General features: G+C 43.4%; 1 protein-coding gene across 13 annotated transcripts in view; it reads left to right on the top strand.

The window, feature by feature from the left end:
- The window catches only part of CNNM2 (cyclin and CBS domain divalent metal cation transport mediator 2), a 214,934-nt gene that overhangs the window by 104,763 nt on the left and 89,356 nt on the right, over positions 1 to 20,815 (top strand). Inside the window, exon 2 of one of the 13 annotated variants that reach the window (XM_039483029.1) lies at positions 10,533 to 10,595. The exons of 11 other annotated variants lie outside the window; for them this stretch is intronic. In XM_039483029.1, coding sequence (XP_039338963.1) covers positions 10,533 to 10,588 — 56 coding nt within the window. In that variant the 3' untranslated portion in view covers positions 10,589 to 10,595. Of the gene's footprint in view, positions 1 to 668; positions 727 to 10,532; positions 10,596 to 20,815 lie in introns of those variants that run through there. One more of the 13 variants, XM_039483031.1, reaches the window with a different exon arrangement.

Genomic DNA, 20,815 nt, shown 5'->3' on the forward strand with positions numbered 1-20,815 from the left:
TTCAGTGGAGACAAAGAGGTGAGTTTAGACCTTAAGTCCCTAGTCCTGCTTCCATTGATCCTGCTTACTTACATTTAGCAAAGGGCATTCTCTTAGCAGTAGAGAATCCAGTATGGATTGCAAAATATCTTTGGATCCAAGTTTCAGGTTCCTGGAATTCCATTCCCTACTACTGAGGAACTGAATTCTCTTTACTCAGGCCTGGTCCATACACTGATTTTTGTATCAGTATAACTATTTCTGTTAGGGTTGTGGCCTTTTTTTCCGAAATAGTTGTATCAGAACACCGCCTAGTTAATGGGAGTACGCACATGCTTAAAGTTAAGCACGTTCATAGGTGTTTGCAGAATTGAAGCCTTTCCTATAGTGGCTGATCTCTTTATATGGCAGAAAATTCCTCTTTCCACTAATCTACCTCCCCAAAACACATCACCCAGCTATGCTGCAAAGGCAACAAAACTAACAACTCTGGTCCTCTTGACTATAATAGTTAACCAAAAAAACCCTTTGTGTTGGACAAAAAAATCTGCACCCTTAAAATTGTTAGGCTTAAATTGTATTTATCCCATTCATTTTATTATAGCTTATATAAGCTATAATAAAACGGAGGGAAGGGGAGTGGAGACAGCTTAAAATGTTTTTCTAAAAAAATCTTTAACATTCCACAGATGTACAAGAACGACAAATCCCTTCAATGGAATGAAAACACCAAGCGACAAAATTGGATTTAAGTTAATTTAAAACAGGGTACTGTAATTAGGAAATTCCTGCAGAGTTGCATGAACTTGTTGTAACATCTTCAGGATATACACACAGTCTCCGGCAGACCTGCGGGACAGTTTCATGTTCTTAACATCCACTAAAACACTTGTCTTTGATTTTTTTTAAGCTTTAAAAAAAATATCTGTTAATGATAAATGTCCTGGGCCATCACTACCCTGATCTTATTCTGCTAATGCACCCCCCCTCCTGGGGAGGGAGGGGAGTCGGGGGAGACGAGAGCAACTCTGAAACGTCAGAAACGTCATCCCCTGTTGGTTGAGTTCCAGAACCAGGTAGCAGGGAAAGGGAAGACTTTGGCTATTTGAAGGTACCACTTGCAGATCCCAGGAGACATGCTGTTCAGTGAATAAGCTGGTTGGGTCTGGGGAAGGTCTGTTAGCTTGTTACTTAATCCAGTTTCTTTCTTTGGAGACATTTGAAAGGGTGACCTTGATAAGAGGAAAATCAGCAAAACCAAGAGAATGTGCTTCAGTGAATAAACCGTTTTCCTGTTTCCTGAGGTTACATTCAGAATTTCATTTTAACAAGGCTTAAAATCTCTGTGTTGATCTTGAGGAACGATTTCAAATGCTTTATTGTAGTTTATGAACTGCTAGCATTTTCTATGGGATTATGGAGTGGGGGGAAGTCCAATATGAGGTTAGTTGCAATTATTTCTACAAGCACCAAGTGACCAAAAATGTTCCAATGTATGTCTTCTTCAGACCCCTCTTTAAAAGATGCTAAAGCAGCCTGAGTTATTAGATTAAATGTGTGTGATTCTTTGCTACGAGTAGTTGGGAAGAAGATTTATTAAAAGTTGCAACATGTTTTTATGAACAATTAATGTTTAATAGGAGCTGTTTTGAATATAAGCAGAAATGATGTTGACACTATTACTGATGATATAAGATACAATTACAGCATAGAAGTTATGTGAATGTAATGGCAGAAGGTTTGCAACGGAACAAGGTATCTGTCGTGATGCTTGCTGAGACACTAGAGGATTTAAGACAATGCAGTTGTAACCCACCCTAACACTCTGTGGCTTGTCTTCTCCCTGTTGGGGCTAGACCACATACAGTGTTTTGAGTCTGCTTCTGCCTTTGAGCTAATGGACCTTCTCCCATGTCTCAAGCACTAGGACTCATGCTTTAGATCCAGAGGTCCCTGGTTCTGTTCCAGCAAATACACATTGGGATCAGAACTGCTGAACTTTCACTGCTGGGGGATTACCCATGCTAGTGTAGTATGGCTCGCTGTCACCCTCTAGTGGCTAATTCATGTATAGAGGTTTTTGAGTTTGCTACAGCTTTTCAGCTAACTGGATTGGTCCTTTAGCTCAAGCAGCAGAGGCTTGTGGGTTTTTAGATCCAGAAATCTTGGGATCAGTCCCTACAGATGCACAAAGAGATTAAAATTGCTGGGGCTCTCTGCAGCTCAGGACTAGCTTACTTGGCTAAGAGAGTGTGCAACCCACACTAACACAATGCTGGGGTTTGTCGTTCCTCTCTAGTAGCTATGTTGTGTGTAATAGTGACCCTGCTTGAGTCATCCCAGAACTCTGGATTTGAATTTAAAAGTATGAGCCTCAACCGTATGAGCTAAAGGGCTAAGGCTGTTAGCTCAGAGGCAGCAGCAGACTCAGGGTTTGGCTACACTTGCAGGTGTGCAGCGCTGGGAGTTACAGCTGTCTTCGTACAGCTGTGTAGGGAAAGCGCTGCAGTGTGGCCACATTTGTAGCATTTGCAGCGGTGTTGGGAGTGGTGCATTATGGGCAGCTATCCCAGCGTTCAAGTGGCTGCGACGGTGCTTTTCAAAAGAGGGGGGTGGGGTGGAGTGTGACAGGGAGCGTCGGGGAGAGAGAAAGAGTGGATTTTTGGAGCCGACACTGTGTCAGCTCCCTGCCTTGCAAATTCCGACCACTTCCCCCACCCCTCATTCACTCTTAAATGTAAATAGCCTTTAGACCAGATAAGCAGCTGCTCCGACAGACTCCCTTCCCCCCTCCTCCCCCGCCGTGCTGTTCTCTCCTCAGGCAAACACTAGCTGTGGACATTCATCCCCCTGCCTGCCTCATTCACAGCAAAGAGGAGCTGTATTTGTTTTTTAGATAAGCAGCTCCGGGAGCCCCGAGTTCACAACAAAACAAAGAGAGGCATCATAACAAAACAAAGAGAGTTCTTTAGTTAAAAGCATTATGGGAAAATTCCGTAGGTCAGTTACAGCGTAGTAAGATTAATCACTATTTACACTGGAACTCCAGCGCTGCAGCACCAGCGCTGCAGTCGTTATTCCCCAGGCCGAGGTGGAGTACAGCCAGCGCTGTAGCCAGGGAGATACAGCGCTGTATGTGCCTTGCCAGTGTGGATGGGGAGTAAGTTGCAGTGCTGTAAAGCCTCTACCAGCGCTGCAACTCTCCAGTCTAGCCAAGGCCTCATAAGCTTCAAATGTATTCTAGCCACTAGGGGGCAAGAAAGGCCCACAAGCCCAGGTTCTGGGCAGGCCAATACCTCCCATGCCATTGCATTCTCGCTCTTAGTTTTAGCCGTGCAATCTAGATTAAAGCTAGCATGGGCATCCTACGTGAGCTGCAGTCACACCTCCGACTGCAGCGTAGATGTGCCCAGAAAGGTACATAATCGGGCATGTGGGGAGGTGATATTAACTGTATATGGCATTGGTGAGACCATTGCTAGATACTGCGGCCAGTTCTGGTGTCAGCACTTCAAAGAGGATGTTGAAAAATTGGAAGGAGTTTAGAAAAGAGCCATGAGAATGATCTGAGGTCTGGAAAATGTGCATTTACGGGTACATCTACACTGCTGCTAGGAGGCATAATGCTCAAGTTGACATGTAAAAATAGCAGAGTAGTCGCAGCACAGCTTGTTCGTCACCAGAGTGCAACCCTATCCCAGATCCGGGTACATACTCGGGTGGCTAGCCTGACCACTGCCTGTGCCACTGCGACCACCACTGCTATTTTTTATACACTAGCAGACCTAGTGTGTGTATGTCTGCCTGAACTGGGAATTATACCTCCTAGCTCCAGTGCTCATAATTTAAGATTTAAGAAGCTCAGTCTATTTACATTATCCAAGAGAAGATTGAGGTGACCTGGTCATGATCTGCAAGTACCTATATGGGGAAGAGATTTCTGAGAGTAGACAGCTCTTTAATCTAGCATAGAAATATATAGAGAGATGATGGTTGGAAGATGAAGTTGGACAAATTCAGCCTATAAATAAAATGTAAATTTTTTATAGTGTCGGTAATTAATCATTGGAACAGTTTGCCTAGGGACATGACGAATTCTCCATCACTTGAATTTCAGTCTTTAATTCAAAATTAAGTGTCTTTCTGAAAGATATGCTATAGCTCAAACAGAAGTGAAGTCATGGCCTTGATGCAGTTTAGTGGGTGAAGGTCTCTGTCCTGTATTATACAGAAGATCAGACTAGACCAGGGGTCAGCAGCCTTTCAGAAGTGGTGTGCTGAGTCTTCATTTATTCACTCTTATTTAAGGTTTTGCGTGCCAGTAATACATTTTAACATTTTTAGAAAGTCTTTCTATAAGTCTGTAATATATAACTAAACTATTGTTGTATGTAAAGTAAATAAGGTTTTTAAAATGTTTAAGAAGCTTAATTTAAAACTAAATTAAAATGCAGAGCCTCTCAGACCGGTGGCCAGGACCCGGGCAGCGTGAGTGCCACTGAAAATCAGCTCGCATGCCGCCTTCGGCACCCGTGCCATAGGTTGCCTACCCCTGGACTAGACTATCGTAATTGTCCTTTCTGGCCTTAAAAATCTATGACTCAGTGCCCAATGCAGTGTTGGAGTGTTAGCAGCAGCATTGTAGGGAATATGATGGGGGAAAGGAACAAAGGGAACTCCCCCCCCCCCCCCCCAACTTGTTTTCTTGGATTTAAGGATTTGGATGGTAGGACAGATCCTGATGCAGCCTGTGTCATAAATGATGGTTCTTCTCTTCTCTTCCCTCCCCCATCCCGATGTTGTTTGGAAGTGAACTTAGTCACTAATGGTATCGGTGTATCCAGTCCTCATTCCCCTTTCTCTACCAATTGAGTTTTTGAGATAAAATGGGAAGAAACATAATACAGTAATTGTATCAGAGGGTTAGCCGTGTTAGTCTGGATCTGTAAAAAGCAACAAAGAGTCCCGTGGCACCTTAAAGACTAACAGATGTATTGGAGCATAAGCTTTCGTGGGTGAATACCTACTTTGTCAGATGCAGTAATTGTATTGTTCCCATTTTTCACGGTGTTGCTGTTGATGCAGGAAGGGAAACCTAAATTCAGCAAGACACAGTACAGCATAATTCCGTATGTACGTTGGGGGTCATGATGCTAATTTATTACTTGACTCTTAAATAACACTCTAATCTTCATTTTACAGATGGGGAGATGGTTATAGGTAAAGTGACTTGCTCAAAGCTATGGGAGGAGTTGGGGTTTGTACCCCAAAGTTCCTGATCCCCAGCCATGTAGCTCACTAGATCATGTATCTCTCACGTAACTTGTTATTTTAGCAGTTTTCCTGGATTTTACTGAGTTATTAGCTGCCATATCCTGGGGCTGGTGAACCAAGAGGAGAAGGGAGGAGCGCATGCCCTCACAAATCCAAATCTTGTTGATGCAAAGTCTTGTGGGAAAAGGTGTTCTTTGGGATGATTGTGTGCTTGTAAGAGGAGGTCAGGTTTCTGTTGTTGATTGGGTCCTATTAGAACCCTTCTGGAAGTTGGGGAGTAAGTGTGGCTGACTTACTGTGGCATGGGCAACTTAACTCCATGAGGTTAGAAGATGGGTCTGATCTCTGGACTGGGGTTTGCAACAAAGAAGACTCTACAGGGCAGCCGTAGAAACAGCTAGGCTAAAGGAGTAAGCTTAGGCTGAGGCTTATGTTGGTATTATTTGGCTATCAATAAAGTCAAATCCCAGTAACTGGGATTTGGACTAGATGCTGACTGTATGCTCTGTTCAGAGCAGGCTGGAAATTCCACCTGTTTACATTCCTCAAGCTAGTCTGTGCAGTTGTGCATTCTCAAGAAAAGCACTCTCTAGAGGTCTGCCCTGGACTGTCCGTTCCATAAATGTTGTTGTCGTCCCATTGGTAGAACTGTATGCCAGTAGAACTGGTTTTGTCCCAGCCACACATTTCTTGGCACAAGCTAGATGGATTCAGATTTGGGTTGGAAGAGAGCTCCCCCAACATGCAATATGGAGGGACCACCTAGAGCAAGGGTCAGCAACCTTTCAGAAGTGCTGTGCCGAGTCTTCATTTATTCACTCTAACTAAAGGTTTCACGTGCCAGTAATACATTTGAACCTTTTTAGAAGGTCTCTTTCTAGAAGTCTATAATATATAACTAAACTATTGTTGTATGTAAAGTAAATAAGGTTTCAAAATGTTGAAGTAGCTTTATTTAAAATTAAATTTAAAATGTAGAGCCTCCCGGACCGGGGGCCAGGACCCAGGCAGTGTGAGTGCCACTGAAAATCAGCTCGTGTGTTGCCTTCGGCACCTGTGCCATAGGTTGCCTACCCCTGACCTAGAGTATATTAGGCTTTGGCTACACTTACACTTCAAAGTGCTGCCGCGGCAGCGCTTTGAAGCGCTAAGTGTAGTCAAAGCGCCAGCGCTGGGAGAAAGCTCTCCCAGCGCTGCCCGTACTCCACCTCCCTGTGCGGAATAACGTACAGAGCTGGGAGCCGCGCTCCCAGCGCTGGGGCTTTGACCACACTGGCGCTTTGCAGCGCCGCAATTTGCAGCGCTGGAGAGGGTGTGTTTTCACACCCTGCTGCAGCGCTGCAAATTTGTAAGTGTAGCCAAGCCCTTAGTCAAAATTGTCAAGCCACCTTCCCAGAAGCTTTGCAACCCCAGAAAACATGTTATCTAGCACCTCTTTGAATTGTGACACTGTTGCAAAGAGCCAACAGTGATTATCTCATCCTCTCCCATTTGGCCAGGGTAATAGATTGTGCGTGAGAGTGGGGAGGGGGGAAATCACAAATAAATCAATTGATACTTGCAGCAATGTGATCACTTTGGAAAGTGGGAATAGGGAAATGGCTTCATTACATCAGAGGTGAGTTGCTTACCCAACTCAGCCTCTCAAAATAGGCACAAGCCTCATTAGGAGTATTTCCTTGCTTGTTTAGTCACTGATGACAGTTGTGGTTAAATATTTAGGAAGACGAGACTCATTTAGCATTTTCTCTTTGGAGGGGGGGTTGATTCAGGCATTACTAATTCTGATTCCAAAACATCTCCCAGCCAATATTTAATTTAGCTGTATGGGAAAGGGGAGAGCTGATCTCTTTCCTTGGGGCTTGTCAAAAGCAGTTGTTAAAATAGAATGAAGCAGGAGGGGGAGCTCTCATCACGCCAGCCAAAGAGGGGGGACTGTGAGAGAGCAAGGCTTTCAGAAACTGGGGAAAGAAGCTCTGGGCCCCTCCCTGCTTCTTGCAGAGAGGAAGCTGCAGTCTTCTCTTCCCTGCCCCTCTTCCCACTCTCTAAGGCTCTGCTTAGAATTAGGACTATAGGGACAACATTTCATCTGAGATCAGACTCAAGGTCCATCTAGACAGAGCCCAAAACCAGATGCTTCCAAGGAAGGTGTAAGAACCCTACAATAACAGGTGTAGGATAATCTGCTCCCCATATTGGGTCTTAGTCTGATCTCTAATATAGGGTAGCTGAATCCCTGAAGCATGAGATTTTAAACCCTTTCCAAAATGTTTGTTAGCATTACCTATGACAATTCTTGGTAGTCTCGTTACCCAGATAAATGTTCAGTCTTTTTAAAAAAAAATCTTTGTAAATCTTTGTCCTAAATGACTTCCACATTGCAATGGGTTCCACAATCTGAGTGTGCATTGTTTGAGAAAGTACTTGGTTTTATTGGTTTTGTATTTCACCCATTCAATTTCATTGAATGTCTCCTTGGTTTTGTGTTGTAAGGATGATGAGATTTGGTCACAGAGGTCACGGATTCCATGACTTTCAGAGACTTTTGTGACATTTTCAGCTTCAGCCCCATATCCCAGGATGGCGGGGCCGAAGCTCTCAGCAGCCGCGGGGTCTGGGCCCCCAGAGATGTCAACTGCTGGCCCCATAGCTCTGAGCCACCACAGGCTGTGGGGGCCCCGCAGCTGTCAGTCACCATGGGGGGCCCAGAGCTCTGAGCCGCTGTGGGTGTTGGGGGCTCCAGAACTGTCAACCTCCCTCCCTCAGCTTTCCTTTTGGATGTGAAATATATTTATCTTCCTTCCACATACAGTAATACGTAGCAACTGTCCTCAGGGGAGTCCAAGCATTGTATGGCCATTAAACTTCATGGTAGCCCAGTTTGGTTAGTTAGGACTGAGACAGTGAGAGGCTATGACTTTCCGAAGGCCATACAGCAAAAATCAGTGGAAGAGCTGGGAATAGAAGACAGATATTCTAAACTTTGACCTACTAAAATAACTAACATATGAAATTGTATTTATTTTACAGAATAAAGTATTTCTTACATTAATAAATGACCAAGGAGAAGGTATTTTGAACTTAGAAGCATATTTCAGTTCATGATCATCTATCTATAGCCCAAATCAAATTGTGGGTGATAAAGCACCCTATTTAAGTCATCTTGTGATAGAAGAATCTCTTCAGTTTGTCCTCGAACTGAAGTGTTTCAGAAAGCTGTCAGGTTTCAGAGTAGCAGCCGTGTTAGTCTGTATCCGCAAAAAGAACAGGAGTACTTGTGGCACCTTAGAGACTAACAAATTTATTTGAGCATAAGCTTTCGTGGGCTAGAACCCACTTCATCAGATGTTCCATTCTATGCATCTAATGAAGTGGGCTGTAGCCCACGAAAGCATATGCCCAAATAAATTTGTTAGTCTCTAAGGTGCCACAAGTACTCCTGTTCAGAAAGCTGTGTTGTGCTGTGAACAACCCGTTGGCTAACAATCACTCAGATAAAGTGCTATGTGCTTATTTGAATGGCTACCTGTGGCTTTATTTTCTTCATAGCAGGTTCTGAATCCTTGGTGTATGCTCTTTCTTGCTTCCCAAGTAACCTGGATAGCTGCTGATTGTTGAAAGCTACAGTGGGCGATGGTATTACTAATCAATACTACAGGAAGATGTCAGTCTACTTCCGTAATACACTGGGCTATGATTTCTTCAGATCTCAGAAGCTAGGCAGGGCTAGTCCTGATCAAAGACAATCGTGATGCTGCAGGAAATGGTATTTCTTTGTCACCTGAGTCTGTACAAGGTCAGTGCTTCAGCACGGTGTTAGGGAGCGCTGGAGCAACGGAGATGCCTTTTCTCAATTGGCTGGTAAAACTGAAGGCCAGTTAGCCCTGGTCAATTTCTCCTTGCATTGTGATCCTAAATTCATTTATGCAGTTTCAATAGATTGCAGTATTCTCTTTCACTTCCAGGTCTTAAACTATTGCAGAATGTCGAGGTGTACTGTTAAACAGCTGCTGTGTTTGACGCAGAGATGGATGTATTTCAGTGGTGGGCAAAGTGACACCATTATGTTAATAAAATGACACTATTATGTTATCATAGTCCAAGATTTTCAAAAGTTCAAAGTGATATTTGGGTCCCTCAATTTTCAGTCGCCTAACTTGAGAGCCTTTAAATGAACGCAGTTTTCAGAGGGTGTTTGCTCAGCACTTCATGAAACTCAGGCTCCTTTAAGGTGTCTGAGGCTCAGCACCTGAAATCACTAGTTAATGAAAATCTGCTTCGGGAGTAAGTAGGAACTGTGTATGTGCATCTAAGGGCAACATTTTGCCCTCAACTAATAAGAGTAGTGAATCAAAAGCAAAAAAGGATTCGGCAGTCATGGGATGCTGAGATGAAAGGCTTATCTTACAAATCTATTCAGCTGAGAGGCAGTGAAATTAAGAAGCAGTGAGTAAAATACACCATGGATTGAATTCACTGCTAATAAATATGAGCTTGTGTGTGCCAAGTACTTCTCCCTTTCATGCATGTCTTGGGAAGTGCTGGATCAATGAATTATTCCTCTCACCAAGAGCAAACTTCTACTACTATGTTTTCTACCCAATGTGTTTTTATTGGATGTGAAACAGCCACAGAGAAGGTAATATAAATAACTGGCATCGTTTAGGAAAAATATCTGCAGATATTATTGCATTTGTATAATGTCTGACATGTCAGCCCAACATATGTCACATGAGATGTCTGGTTTCTTGTGAGGTTCCCCTATTGTGTCTCATAGGAATTGTCAGACTAGATCAAACCCAAGGCCCATCTTGTCCAATATCCTGTCTCCGACAGTGGCCAGAATCACTTGCTTCAGAGAAGATGCTGGAATCCTGTGGTAGGTTGATGTGGGATAATCTGCCCCCTCCATTAGGTCTCCTCCTGATCTCGAATAGAGAGGTTTTGATGTACACGAGCATTATGCCCCCCTCCAGCCATTGTCATTGTTCTGTGTCCCTATCCTTATATCCTTGGTGCTTTCATCATCCGAAAGTGGGAAACTCCATCATGTGGTATCAAGTGGCTGTTCACGGCTGACTCAATGTGTTAGGAACTCTTAGCTGCTCCAAGCTTGGCCTTTCCCAGCAGGAGTGCTGTAGAGAATGGTACAGTGCCATCTGTAGGGGGCTGGAATGTTCACTTGGACATACGGAGACAATGAATTCTATTTCTCTACAACCGTCCATTGCACTGTAACACTTGTATTTTTGTAGTAAAGAATGCTGCTTGTTTCCTAGAGCAGCTCTTTGGACCTAGAGTTCTGCCAGCAATTCCGGGGGCCTCCTCTACATGAAAGATCACAACCAGCTTGAGCGAATTTTGAGAGGAGCAACAAAAATGACTGAGGAGCTGGAGTCTGGCTGAACCAATGACTAACTGGGGATTTGAGAGCAGTTTATAAGTACTCAGAGCCCCAGGCCTGTGCTGCAACCTCCACACTCCTATATGCGCTAACTCAAATGAAGCTAGTGTGAGTCTGTCTACGTGGGCTGGGAGGTTCGCTGTCAGCTGCAGTGTAGACATACCTAGGAGGTTCTCCCTTCCAGACCTCAGCAGGGTCACAGGGTGACAAATGCCTTTTGATTTCCCCATCCCCCTCATGCAGATCTCTAAGGTGTATAGAAGCCTGGCTTCCTTTCTATGCATGTGCTTTGAAACTGAATCTAGCTGTTCTGGTTTGTAGTGTCAGAATTAAAAAAACTGCTTGTTCAATTAACTTTAAATTCGGTAGAAACATTCTACCTCCTCCACGCTGGATACAAAATACTAATTTTGAGGTTGATATACTTTTTTGGATTTTAAAGGTGGGGTCAAAAATCCAGCTTATAATGGAAACTCAATGGCAATGTTAACTGTGTAGTGACTGCTTTTGCTCCATAATTAAACTGCAAGGAGTGTCAGTTTCCAAAGGGGTCAGCAAGTGTGTTCTCTTACACAGGACTGGAGAGCAAGTTCCACGTGGTGCAATGTGCGTCCGCTCAGCTACCAGCACATGATGTGCTGCAAAGGAAAGGTGCCCAGGCGCAAACCCTGTGCACTTGATGGAGCACTCCAGATGAAAGGTCAATGGCCTCCTCCTAGAGTTTGCTCATGTAGTCTGTGGTGTGTGACTGCTGAAAGCAGAATAACACTAGAGGCCTGAAGTTGTGCTGCCAGAGGAGACAGAGAAAATAGGTAGAACCCTGACGCAAGCAGTGCAGGCCTAAATGGCTGTGAATGGAACAACTTAGCAGCAACATTTTCCATCCGCAGCTCTGTGTTGGGACAATTAGCCCAAATGAACTCAAATGGTGGAAAATTGGAAGAGCCGTGGAAAATAAAAAGGTCATTGTGCATTGTAGGGGTTAACAGCTAGATTGGACTTTAATTCAGACAGAGCTGCAGGTTTTCATAGGGGAAACTGCAATGATTCATTAGATCTAATACCTTCTGAAATTACTTGTAAGATGTTAAAAGTTTGACTCTTCTTTGCAGTCGAATGTAGCAATTGGAATCTCTTATGTTCCACTACAGTTTTCCTTAAGCTCTCTAGTGTAAAAGAGCTTGTAGGGGAGAGTTCAAATGGCCCCCAATCATGATTTTTCCATCTCTGCCAAAAGCAACATGCAATCCGGCTTTCCACTCTTCCTTTTCTGTTCACAGCAAAGTTGCCTTTGGACTTCTAGAGTATTAAAAAGGGCTGAGTGCTTAGCATGAAGGCACAAAACCAGAGATCTCGCATAAAATTTCTACTCCGTACATGTCGGGGTTTTTTGTTGTTTTTTTTTAAATGGTGAAATTGCAGCTTTACAATGAAAACGTCATCTGGCCTAGAGCTACAAGATCCAATACTTTCTGCTGCTAGCCTAAAAAAAGATCTTTCTTTTGTAGGGGATGGTGAGATAAGCAGAGTCTATTTGATTCCCTCTAGCTGCAGGTTCTACACTGGCAGTACAAGTGATGAGCATAATATAAGAACCTATGTAGTATACAGTAGACCAGTGCATTTCCTGCAGAAGAGGCCAGGAATACGGGTGTCAGTTGGTGATGTTTTGCTTTGAGGGAGAGAAGAGGATTTGAGCAAAGAGGGTTTCAGTAACAAGCGTAATTAAACTTGAGCCTTTGAGTGGAATAACAGTAGCCAGGTTCTCTGATGGGAAAGCTGCTGATGGAAAGCTGTAAGGGAATCAGAAGATTGGAGGGGGGAATCACACACACGCTCTCACACAAAGCCCTGTGAACTAATTCTCTTAGAGGGAATGTGTGTGTGTTGGCTGATCCATAGCACTGACCTTCTGTTGGCATTATGGAGGTTGAGGTTCCCTTCACTCTCAATTGAATATTGAGGTGCAGTAGTTTTGGAGGAGAGGAGTGAATTACAACAGTTGATATTTGTGATCACTTAAGCGCCCTATCTTTTTTGTATCCTCCCTGCCCTTCATTCTAGAGATGGCCACTTATAAACTCAAGCTTTGAAGGAGGGTACATTATTAGATCGTGGGTCTGCCTCTGGTTACCATAGCTGTTGCCAACAGAGAAGTACTGTAATTAACCGCAAGCTTTCACACAAGATGGTCTCTTACCCCCCCAACCAGGCTAACATTGGCATTTCTCCAGTTTCAACCTGTAGCTCCCTTCTGGCTTCCCTTTCCTCTCTTGGGGAGTTGCTGCTCTTTGTAGTGAATCCATCTCCTGGTGAATCAAGCTTTGAAAACTGGCAATAACTGCTGTCATTCCAGTTCTCGAGCACTGACTGTCACCTCCTCTTACCTAAGGATGAAGAGGGGCGTTCAATCTCTGTGGTCTACTCTGTTCTTGACTTCTCTGCTGAGACTGTCAGCAAGGGGGTCAATTAATATCACTTAGGGAAGCCACATCTTGCTTCGTTCCTGGAATAAGGACTCATTCTACATGTGCGTTGATAGAGTACGCTGTAATCCATGGTTAATCAGGTACTTCGGGACTCATTGTGGGATTAGGAGGTGAGCTTTTGTTAATACATTGCTGTAATGCATTGCATCCTGGGGCATCCCAAACTGCTTTAAAAACACATACAGCACCACTGAAATACAGCAACTTCTGGAGTGGCCATCACACTCCCCCTAAATAGATTTAATTGACAGAGCTACCTATGTAAGGGAAATATCAACTGATCACAAAACTGCTGCTGCTGATGTTGAAGGAAAACTAGATCCTGCTTTACCAGTCCCTGGCCTCAGAAATGGCAGTTCTCCGTAGCTTTTCAGCTGTTGATTTTGGTCGCATTACCACCAATGAGCCTTGGTATCCGCTTTTTAATGTACCTGGTGTATTCCGTCCTTTTCAGGAACACATGAGCCACAGTAAATACATTCCAGGTGATTGAATAAGCACAAAGCATCTTAAATTGTGGTATGGCTTCTCTCTGCTGTATTTTGTACTTGACTAAGGCAACGACTGTTAGTGAGCTCGTTTGGAAATATGAGCTGAGGCTGAGCTCTCATAGGCCACATTCTAGCCGAGAGCGTATTCTTACAGCCAAACTGTATGTCAACAGGATATCCTACTGTGGTGTGAGTGGTACCACAAGGAGAGCATTTTGGGTTTCAAAATCCACTTTACAAGGTGCTTGACTCAGACTTCTAGAATGGTTATATTTGCTTTTAGAGATCTTGCACTAGATCACTGGTCCTGGCTATTGAAGATGCCATAAACTAGGGAGGCATAAACATTACCAAGCTGACAGCCACTTTGGCAACTTGCCAGGAGAAGAAGGGCCGTATCTAAACTGCATAAAACGGAGCAGGTTGCAGCACCTTCATGTTTCAGTAAGCTGCTGTCACCTGTAAGGACTCCATTTCCCAGCACGTTTGAATCCTTTTAATCTAAGCTAGATCATAAGCTTCTGTGGAAAGAAGTGTCAAGCATGCGGGCATTGAATAAATGTCTTATTGTTCACAGTGCCAAGTACAGGGGTGGAGGAAGTACCGTGCCTGGATTCAGTAATATATTCATCCCTGTAGCCAGAATTGCTGAGGGTAGCTTGCTGGTCTCTGCTCATCCTCCAAACTTTGGGTGATCAGAGAAATTTGAAGGGTGAGAAGAAGATAGGCCTGTTTAACTGGGCATGCTTGCAGTGTAATTTTCTTGGGAGGGAAGGAGAAGGGGTTACTCCGAAATAGCATTTTGGTATATTTCATGGAAAACCATCAGCTTGAAATTTAGTCAGTTCCAGAAAAATGAGTTTAAAGCCAGCACAAGTGTATAACTACTCCAGGTCTCCCTACTAGTTCCTAATGGTTTTACTATGAGCTTACTTTTGTTTTTTGCTTCCATGTTGCTGAGTGAAAAAACCCATATAACCAGGGAAACAATGAAGCTGACCATAAACAAAGTGCTGTCAAATGCACAAAGTAAGAATAAAAAAGTATTTTCTCTTTTCTGGCTACAGTAATCTTGGGCATGTCTTGTAAGAACAGTAGGAAATAAAATTGTTAATATAAAGTTTTTTTTTAATTTAATGTGATGTGGTTCCCTTTAACATTTTCAGCAGCAGTGTGTTAGACTTTTTTCTACGTGATCTGAAGAATAAAAAAATAACCCACGAAACTTCCTGGGTTCTCAACACTTCTAAAGTACGTCGTGTGTTGGGCTTGACAGTGTCCCCAGAAGGCATCATCTGCTAATGAATGTAACTTAGAATCAACCTAATGATGGTTCTGTTGGAGAAAAGTTAACCGTCATACCGTACTTGCTTCAAAGATCAGCTTTGTAATCAAATCTGTCCCTGCATATTTGAGAATTTGCACTAGAGTTACAGTGACTTTACAGGATTAAACACAAGAATGAGTGAAAAATGTTAGGAGCGGGATCCCATTAGTTCACTTTTTTTATTTTTGTTCGAAAAGTATATTTTTATGGGCTTCCCCCCTTCCACGCCCCCAGTACCAAAGCAGCGGTGAAGGGCTGTTCCATCACCTAGAATGAACAATATTGCCCTAGCTGATAGACAGGTTTGGTACATTTGCACGCAAGAAAGATGCTGTGCACCCACTATGGTCAAAAGCCTATTTACAGCAACATGCCTGGATCATGTGACTTGAGCTAGCTCTCCATATTTCAAAACTTCTTCCACTGTGGGGAGGTAGGAAGGAGGAATGTAGGAAAATGTATTTAAAGAAGCACCTTTTGCATAGGCCTTGGCGAACTGTTCTATTAAAGGTGTTCTGCGGAGGAGTTTTAAAAACTGGGTTGTGCCTTTTTGGGGGCTGCTCTTATGATGAAACAAGAAGCATGAAATGGTTCCAGTTCCTCATGTTCCACAATTTGGGCCCCAGTGGATTTCCCTCTGTTGTTCAGATTGCTAAACAGTGATTGAGGGCGCAGTCCTGTACTTCGTTTGTTCATCTTGTGTTTAATAGAGCAGTAACCAAGGTAGGCAGAAAATGCCACATATGTGGCTGAGCCCAAATTTCTTCACTGGCAAACTCCTGGTGCCATAACCATAATGCCCCCTCCTGCACTCTTTCACGGCCGACTGGTACAAGTCCAGGCTCAGACTTTTTTCAGGGGAGGTGGAAGGACCTTCTCTTAAGGTACTGGCAGGCAACATCACAACGAGCCATTTCCTCAGGGTGAGAAAGTGGACAGGTGACTTTGGATCAAAGCTCCATCGTACGGCCCTCTACTTTCAGGGGTCTCACATATTTGGAGTGGGAGGTAGCTTGGTCCTGACCTTGCAGGATGTTGTTGATTTTTAAGATGTTCCAAATCCAATTAACTCTGACCATTGGGGTGCTCAAATCCAGAGCCAGATTTTGAGGTTTCAGTCGGTCTCCATCTAAAATCCTTGACTACAGTTCTTGTTTGTAAAAAGATGTTGAGGACCATTGCCTTCTGGAATTCATTCATTCTCTCCCTCTCTTCCCCTCCGCCCCTCCAACTTCTCCCTCACTTAACTGAAATGAATGTAGAAGGTGATGTTTTAGCACAGCAGACTTGCCTGTTAACCAGGGCCGGCTCCAGGCACCAGCCCAGCAAGCAGGTGCTTGGGGCAGCCAACGGTGAGGGGCGGCACGTCCTGCTCTTTGCTCCGAGAGAGAATGAGGGACCTGCCGCCGAAGGAACAGCCGCCGAATTGCGGCCAAGGATTGAAGTGGCGGCGGTAGATTGCAGATCGCGATCGCGCCTTTTTATTTTATTTTATTTTTATTTTTTTGCTGCTCGGGGCAGCAAAAACCCTGGAGCCAGCCCTGCTGTTAACCAGTGCAGTGTGAACAGCCTGAAATATATATTTTACTGTTGGTCATGTAGTGTCTTATGTTCTACACTGATGACTGATGTGTGAAGCTAGCTCTGTGACCAAACCAATAGGGCCCAGCATTTATCCCCCCCACTCTGGCTCTTCCTCTCTTACTTCTATGAATTTTTTGGCTTTCTTTGGATCTTTCATTGTTGTAGAATTAGCCACAGCACCATCTATGGGTGAGGCTCAAGGCTGCATGCCTTCTTTCAGCTCTTCTCAAAGTAGGGTACCTAGCCAACCCCCCCTTGTTTTCCCATGGCAGCTAGAATGCCTGCTGAGTTCTAGTTCAATCCCTCGGCAGTGTGTTCAATTGAAATTCAGAAGAGTTGGCCCTCTACCCAGAGTGCTAACTCGATGATTAGTCTCTGGATTTAAGTGGAGGCTCTGGGATCACAGCATTAGTCCACTCAGACATGTGCTTAGCAGGAGCACATTTCCTTTGAAAATCTCATATTTAGATTGGAAATGCTTTCTGATGGGACCAAATTGTCATTCTCAGACACTGTAGTCAGTATCAGCCTCATGAAGACTGTAAGTCTAAAGGAAATGACAGAAATAGATACATTTGTTTCCAAAACACAACCCTTTGGTCCAGAGAAAAGATACCTGCCGCTTGGGAAAGAGGAGAATGCTCCCCCTCTCCTATCTCTCTGAGCTCAAGGTCACTCATCCTTTGTCTTTGACATGTTTCACATCGCTTATCATTTACTAGAAAAACATTCCAGCATGCATACAATGTTAGACCACCAGAAAAATTAAGAGGAGATGGATGCACTGCTGCTTCTCTATTTATAGGAAGAGAGAGATGAACCAAAACAGAGATGGGAAAATTCAAGTCTTTAAATACTTTGGGAGGGATGGAAAAAGGGCTGCTTGCATTGTCCACAGGGTTCAGGAGACTTTCTCACGAGCAGCTTGGCGGAACCCACTGGGCAAGTCAGTATGATTTGGAGAGATTCCTGTACATAAAAGGCCCTCTCTTGTTTCAGGGGTAACTGATCAGCTAATGAAGAGGAGAGAGAGGCAAATTGTTGATAGTATGGGGAGCACCACAACTCTCCTGGGCTGCATGAACTCTCACAGGCTGTCCTATCCTCAGTTATTTCTCTCAAACATCATAGCTTCCTTTTAACTAGAAGATTCTTGCCTTGTCCCCTGGGTACTTGCTTTCCACGCTCACTTTCTAGTAAGTAACATGCTTCCTGGGGCAAGTGCCCTGCTGACATTGTAACCCAGAGCTTGTGATAACCCTATCTGTCATCTCACCACTTCACCCCAGCCCGGTGTGCCTGTGCCATTAACTAGTGTTTTCTGTCCAGTTATTATTCTTAAAATCCTTAAACATTTAAGTGCACTTGCCCTTGAAAACATTAAGCTGCTTTGAGGTGATATTTTTCTTTCAGTTCAGTGCAATTACTTTGTCGGGTTACCTTCTTGCTATCTGCCATCGTGTTTGACCTTATGTGATTGCTACCTTTTTTTCCCCTAGCTCTAGCTCATTCTTTGTCTGACTGACCCTACCTTGTGGAAAGTGGAAAGAATCCACTTCCCCTCCTTTATGACAAAGGAACTAATGGATGGGGAAATCCCATTGTTAAAGATATGAGTTCTCTTTATGTTGAGTTCCTGCTCACATAGTTTCAGAGATTGGATCAGACCCTCATCATGGGGGAAGGAACTGTGTTTATTTTTGCTTTTTGCACGTATGCTTCATATTTTGCTGGAAGATGGTTAAAGGAGCACGAGATGGGTGGGGAAAGTGATGTTTCTTTGGTATGAGTTCAGTGCTGAAAGAGGTACCAGATTGATAGTCGTGGAGACTGAAGCCCTTATACTCATATAAAAAAAGGTAAGAGGCCCAAAAAAATGCCACCATGGCTGAACAGAGTAAAAGAGGCAGGTAGAGACAAAAAGCCATCTTTTAAAAATTGGAAGTCAAATCCTACTGAGGATTATAGAAAGGAACAAAAACTCTGGCAAGTCAAGTGTAAAAGTCTAATTAGGCAGGCCACAAAAGAGTTTGAAGAGTAACTAGCAAAAGACAAAAACTAACAACAAATTTTTTTAAAGTACATCAGAAGGAGGAAGTCTGCCAAACAATCAGTGGGGCCACTGGATGATTGAGGTGCTGAAGGAGCACTCAAGGAAGACAAGGCCGTAGCAGAGAAACTAAATGAATTCTTTTAATCAGTTTTCATTGCAGAGAATATGAGTGAGATTCCCACACTTGAGCCATTTATTTTGGGTGACAGAACAGATTGAGGTGTTAATAGAGGAAGTTTTGGAAAAAATTGATAAACAGTAATAAGTCGCCAGGACCCCATTGTTCTGGTGACCCAAAAGTTCTGAAGGAACTCGTATATGAAATTGTAGAACTACTAACTGCAGTATGTAACCTATCGCTTAAATCAGCCTCTGTACCAGATGGCTAGAGGATAGATAATGTGAGGCTGATTTTTGAAAGGCTCCAGAGGCAATCCTGGTAATTACAGGCTGGTGAGACTAACTTCAGCACCAGGCACATTGGTTAAAATTATGGTAAAGAAATAAATTATTAGAGACCTAGATGACCATGGTATGTAATGGAAGAGTCAACACGGCTTTTGAAAAGGGAAATCATGCCTCACTAATCTATTAGAATTCTTTGAGGGAGTCGTCAAACATGTGGACAAGGGCGATTCGGTGGATATAGTGTCCGAGAGTTTCTGAAAGTTTGAGTACAAGGTCCCTCACCAAAGGCTCTTAAGCAAAGTAAGCCGTCATGAGATAGGAGGGAAAGGTCCTCTGAGAGATCAATAACTGGCTAAAAGATAGGTAATAAAGGGTAGGAATAAATTATCACTTTTCACAGTGGAGAGAGGTAAATAGTGGGGTCCCCCAAGAATCTATACTGAGACCAGTGCTATTCAACATATTCATAAATGATCTGGAAAAAGGGGTAAACAGTGAGGTGGCAAAGTTCACAGCTGACACGAAATTAATCAAGATAGTTAAGTCCAAATCTGACTGTAAAGAGTTAAAAAGGGAACTCACAAAACTGGGTGACTGGGCAACAAAATGGCAGATGAAATTCAATGTTGATCAGTACAAAGTAATGCACGTTGGGAAAAAAAACAATCCCAACTACACATACAAAGTTATGTGGCCTAAATTAGCTGTTGCCACTCAAGAAAAAGATCTTGCAGTCATTGGATGTTTTCAGAGAACTGTCCAATCAACATTTTGCAGCAGTCAAAAAAGCTAGCAGAATATTAGGAAGTATTAGGAAAGGGGTAGATAAAAGACAGAAAATATCATAATGCCACTGTATAAATCCATAGTATGCCTACACCTTGAATACTGTGTGTAGTTCTGGTCACCCCATCTCAAAAAATATATATTAGAATTGGAAAGAGAAGGACAACAAAAATGTTTAGGGGCATGGAACAGCTTCCATCTTAGGGGAAATTAGAAGGATGTGACCTGTTCCTTTTAGAGAAGAGAGGATTTAGGGAGGGATATGATAGAGGTCTATAAAATCATGAATGGTGTGGAGAAAGTAAATAGGGAAGTGCTGTTTACCCCTTCACATATCACAAGAACTAGGGGGTCATCTAATGATATTAATAGGAGGCAGGTTTAAAACAAACAGAAGGAAGTACTGCTTCACACAACACACAGTTACCCTTTGGAACTCATTGCTAGGATTTGTTGTGAAAGACAAAATTATAACTGGTTCAGGAAAGAATTAGGTAAGTTCATGGAGGATAGGTCCATCAATGGCTATTAGCCAAGGTGGTCAGGGACACAACCCTATGCTCTGGGTGTCCCTAAACCTCTGACTGCCAGAAGCTGGCACTGGACAGTGGGATGGATCACTTGATAATTGCCCTGTTCTGTTCATTCTGACTGAAGTATTTGTCACAAGCCACTGTTGGAAGACAGGATACTGGGCTAATTGGACTATTGTTCTGACTCTGTATGGCCATTTTTGTGTTCTTTTCTCCCCATGTGTTACATTTAGTTGTTTCATCTTACCTTTACAATGTAAATCTTTTGAGGCAGGGACCAGTTCTCTCTCTGGGTATGTCTACACTAGACATGCTGCAGCTGCACTCTGTAGCACTGTAGTGGAGGTACTGTAGTGATGGAAAGGGTTATTTCATCATTTTAATTGACGGAAAAATTCTTCCGTTCACTTAGTGGTGTCTGCGGGCCCAAACAATGTAGTTAAATTGACCTAACTTTGTAATGTAGACCATCCCTGTGTGTTTGCAC

The sequence above is a fragment of the Mauremys reevesii genome, linkage group 7 (genome assembly GCF_016161935.1).
Source record: "Mauremys reevesii isolate NIE-2019 linkage group 7, ASM1616193v1, whole genome shotgun sequence".
NCBI lineage: Eukaryota > Metazoa > Chordata > Testudines > Geoemydidae > Mauremys > Mauremys reevesii.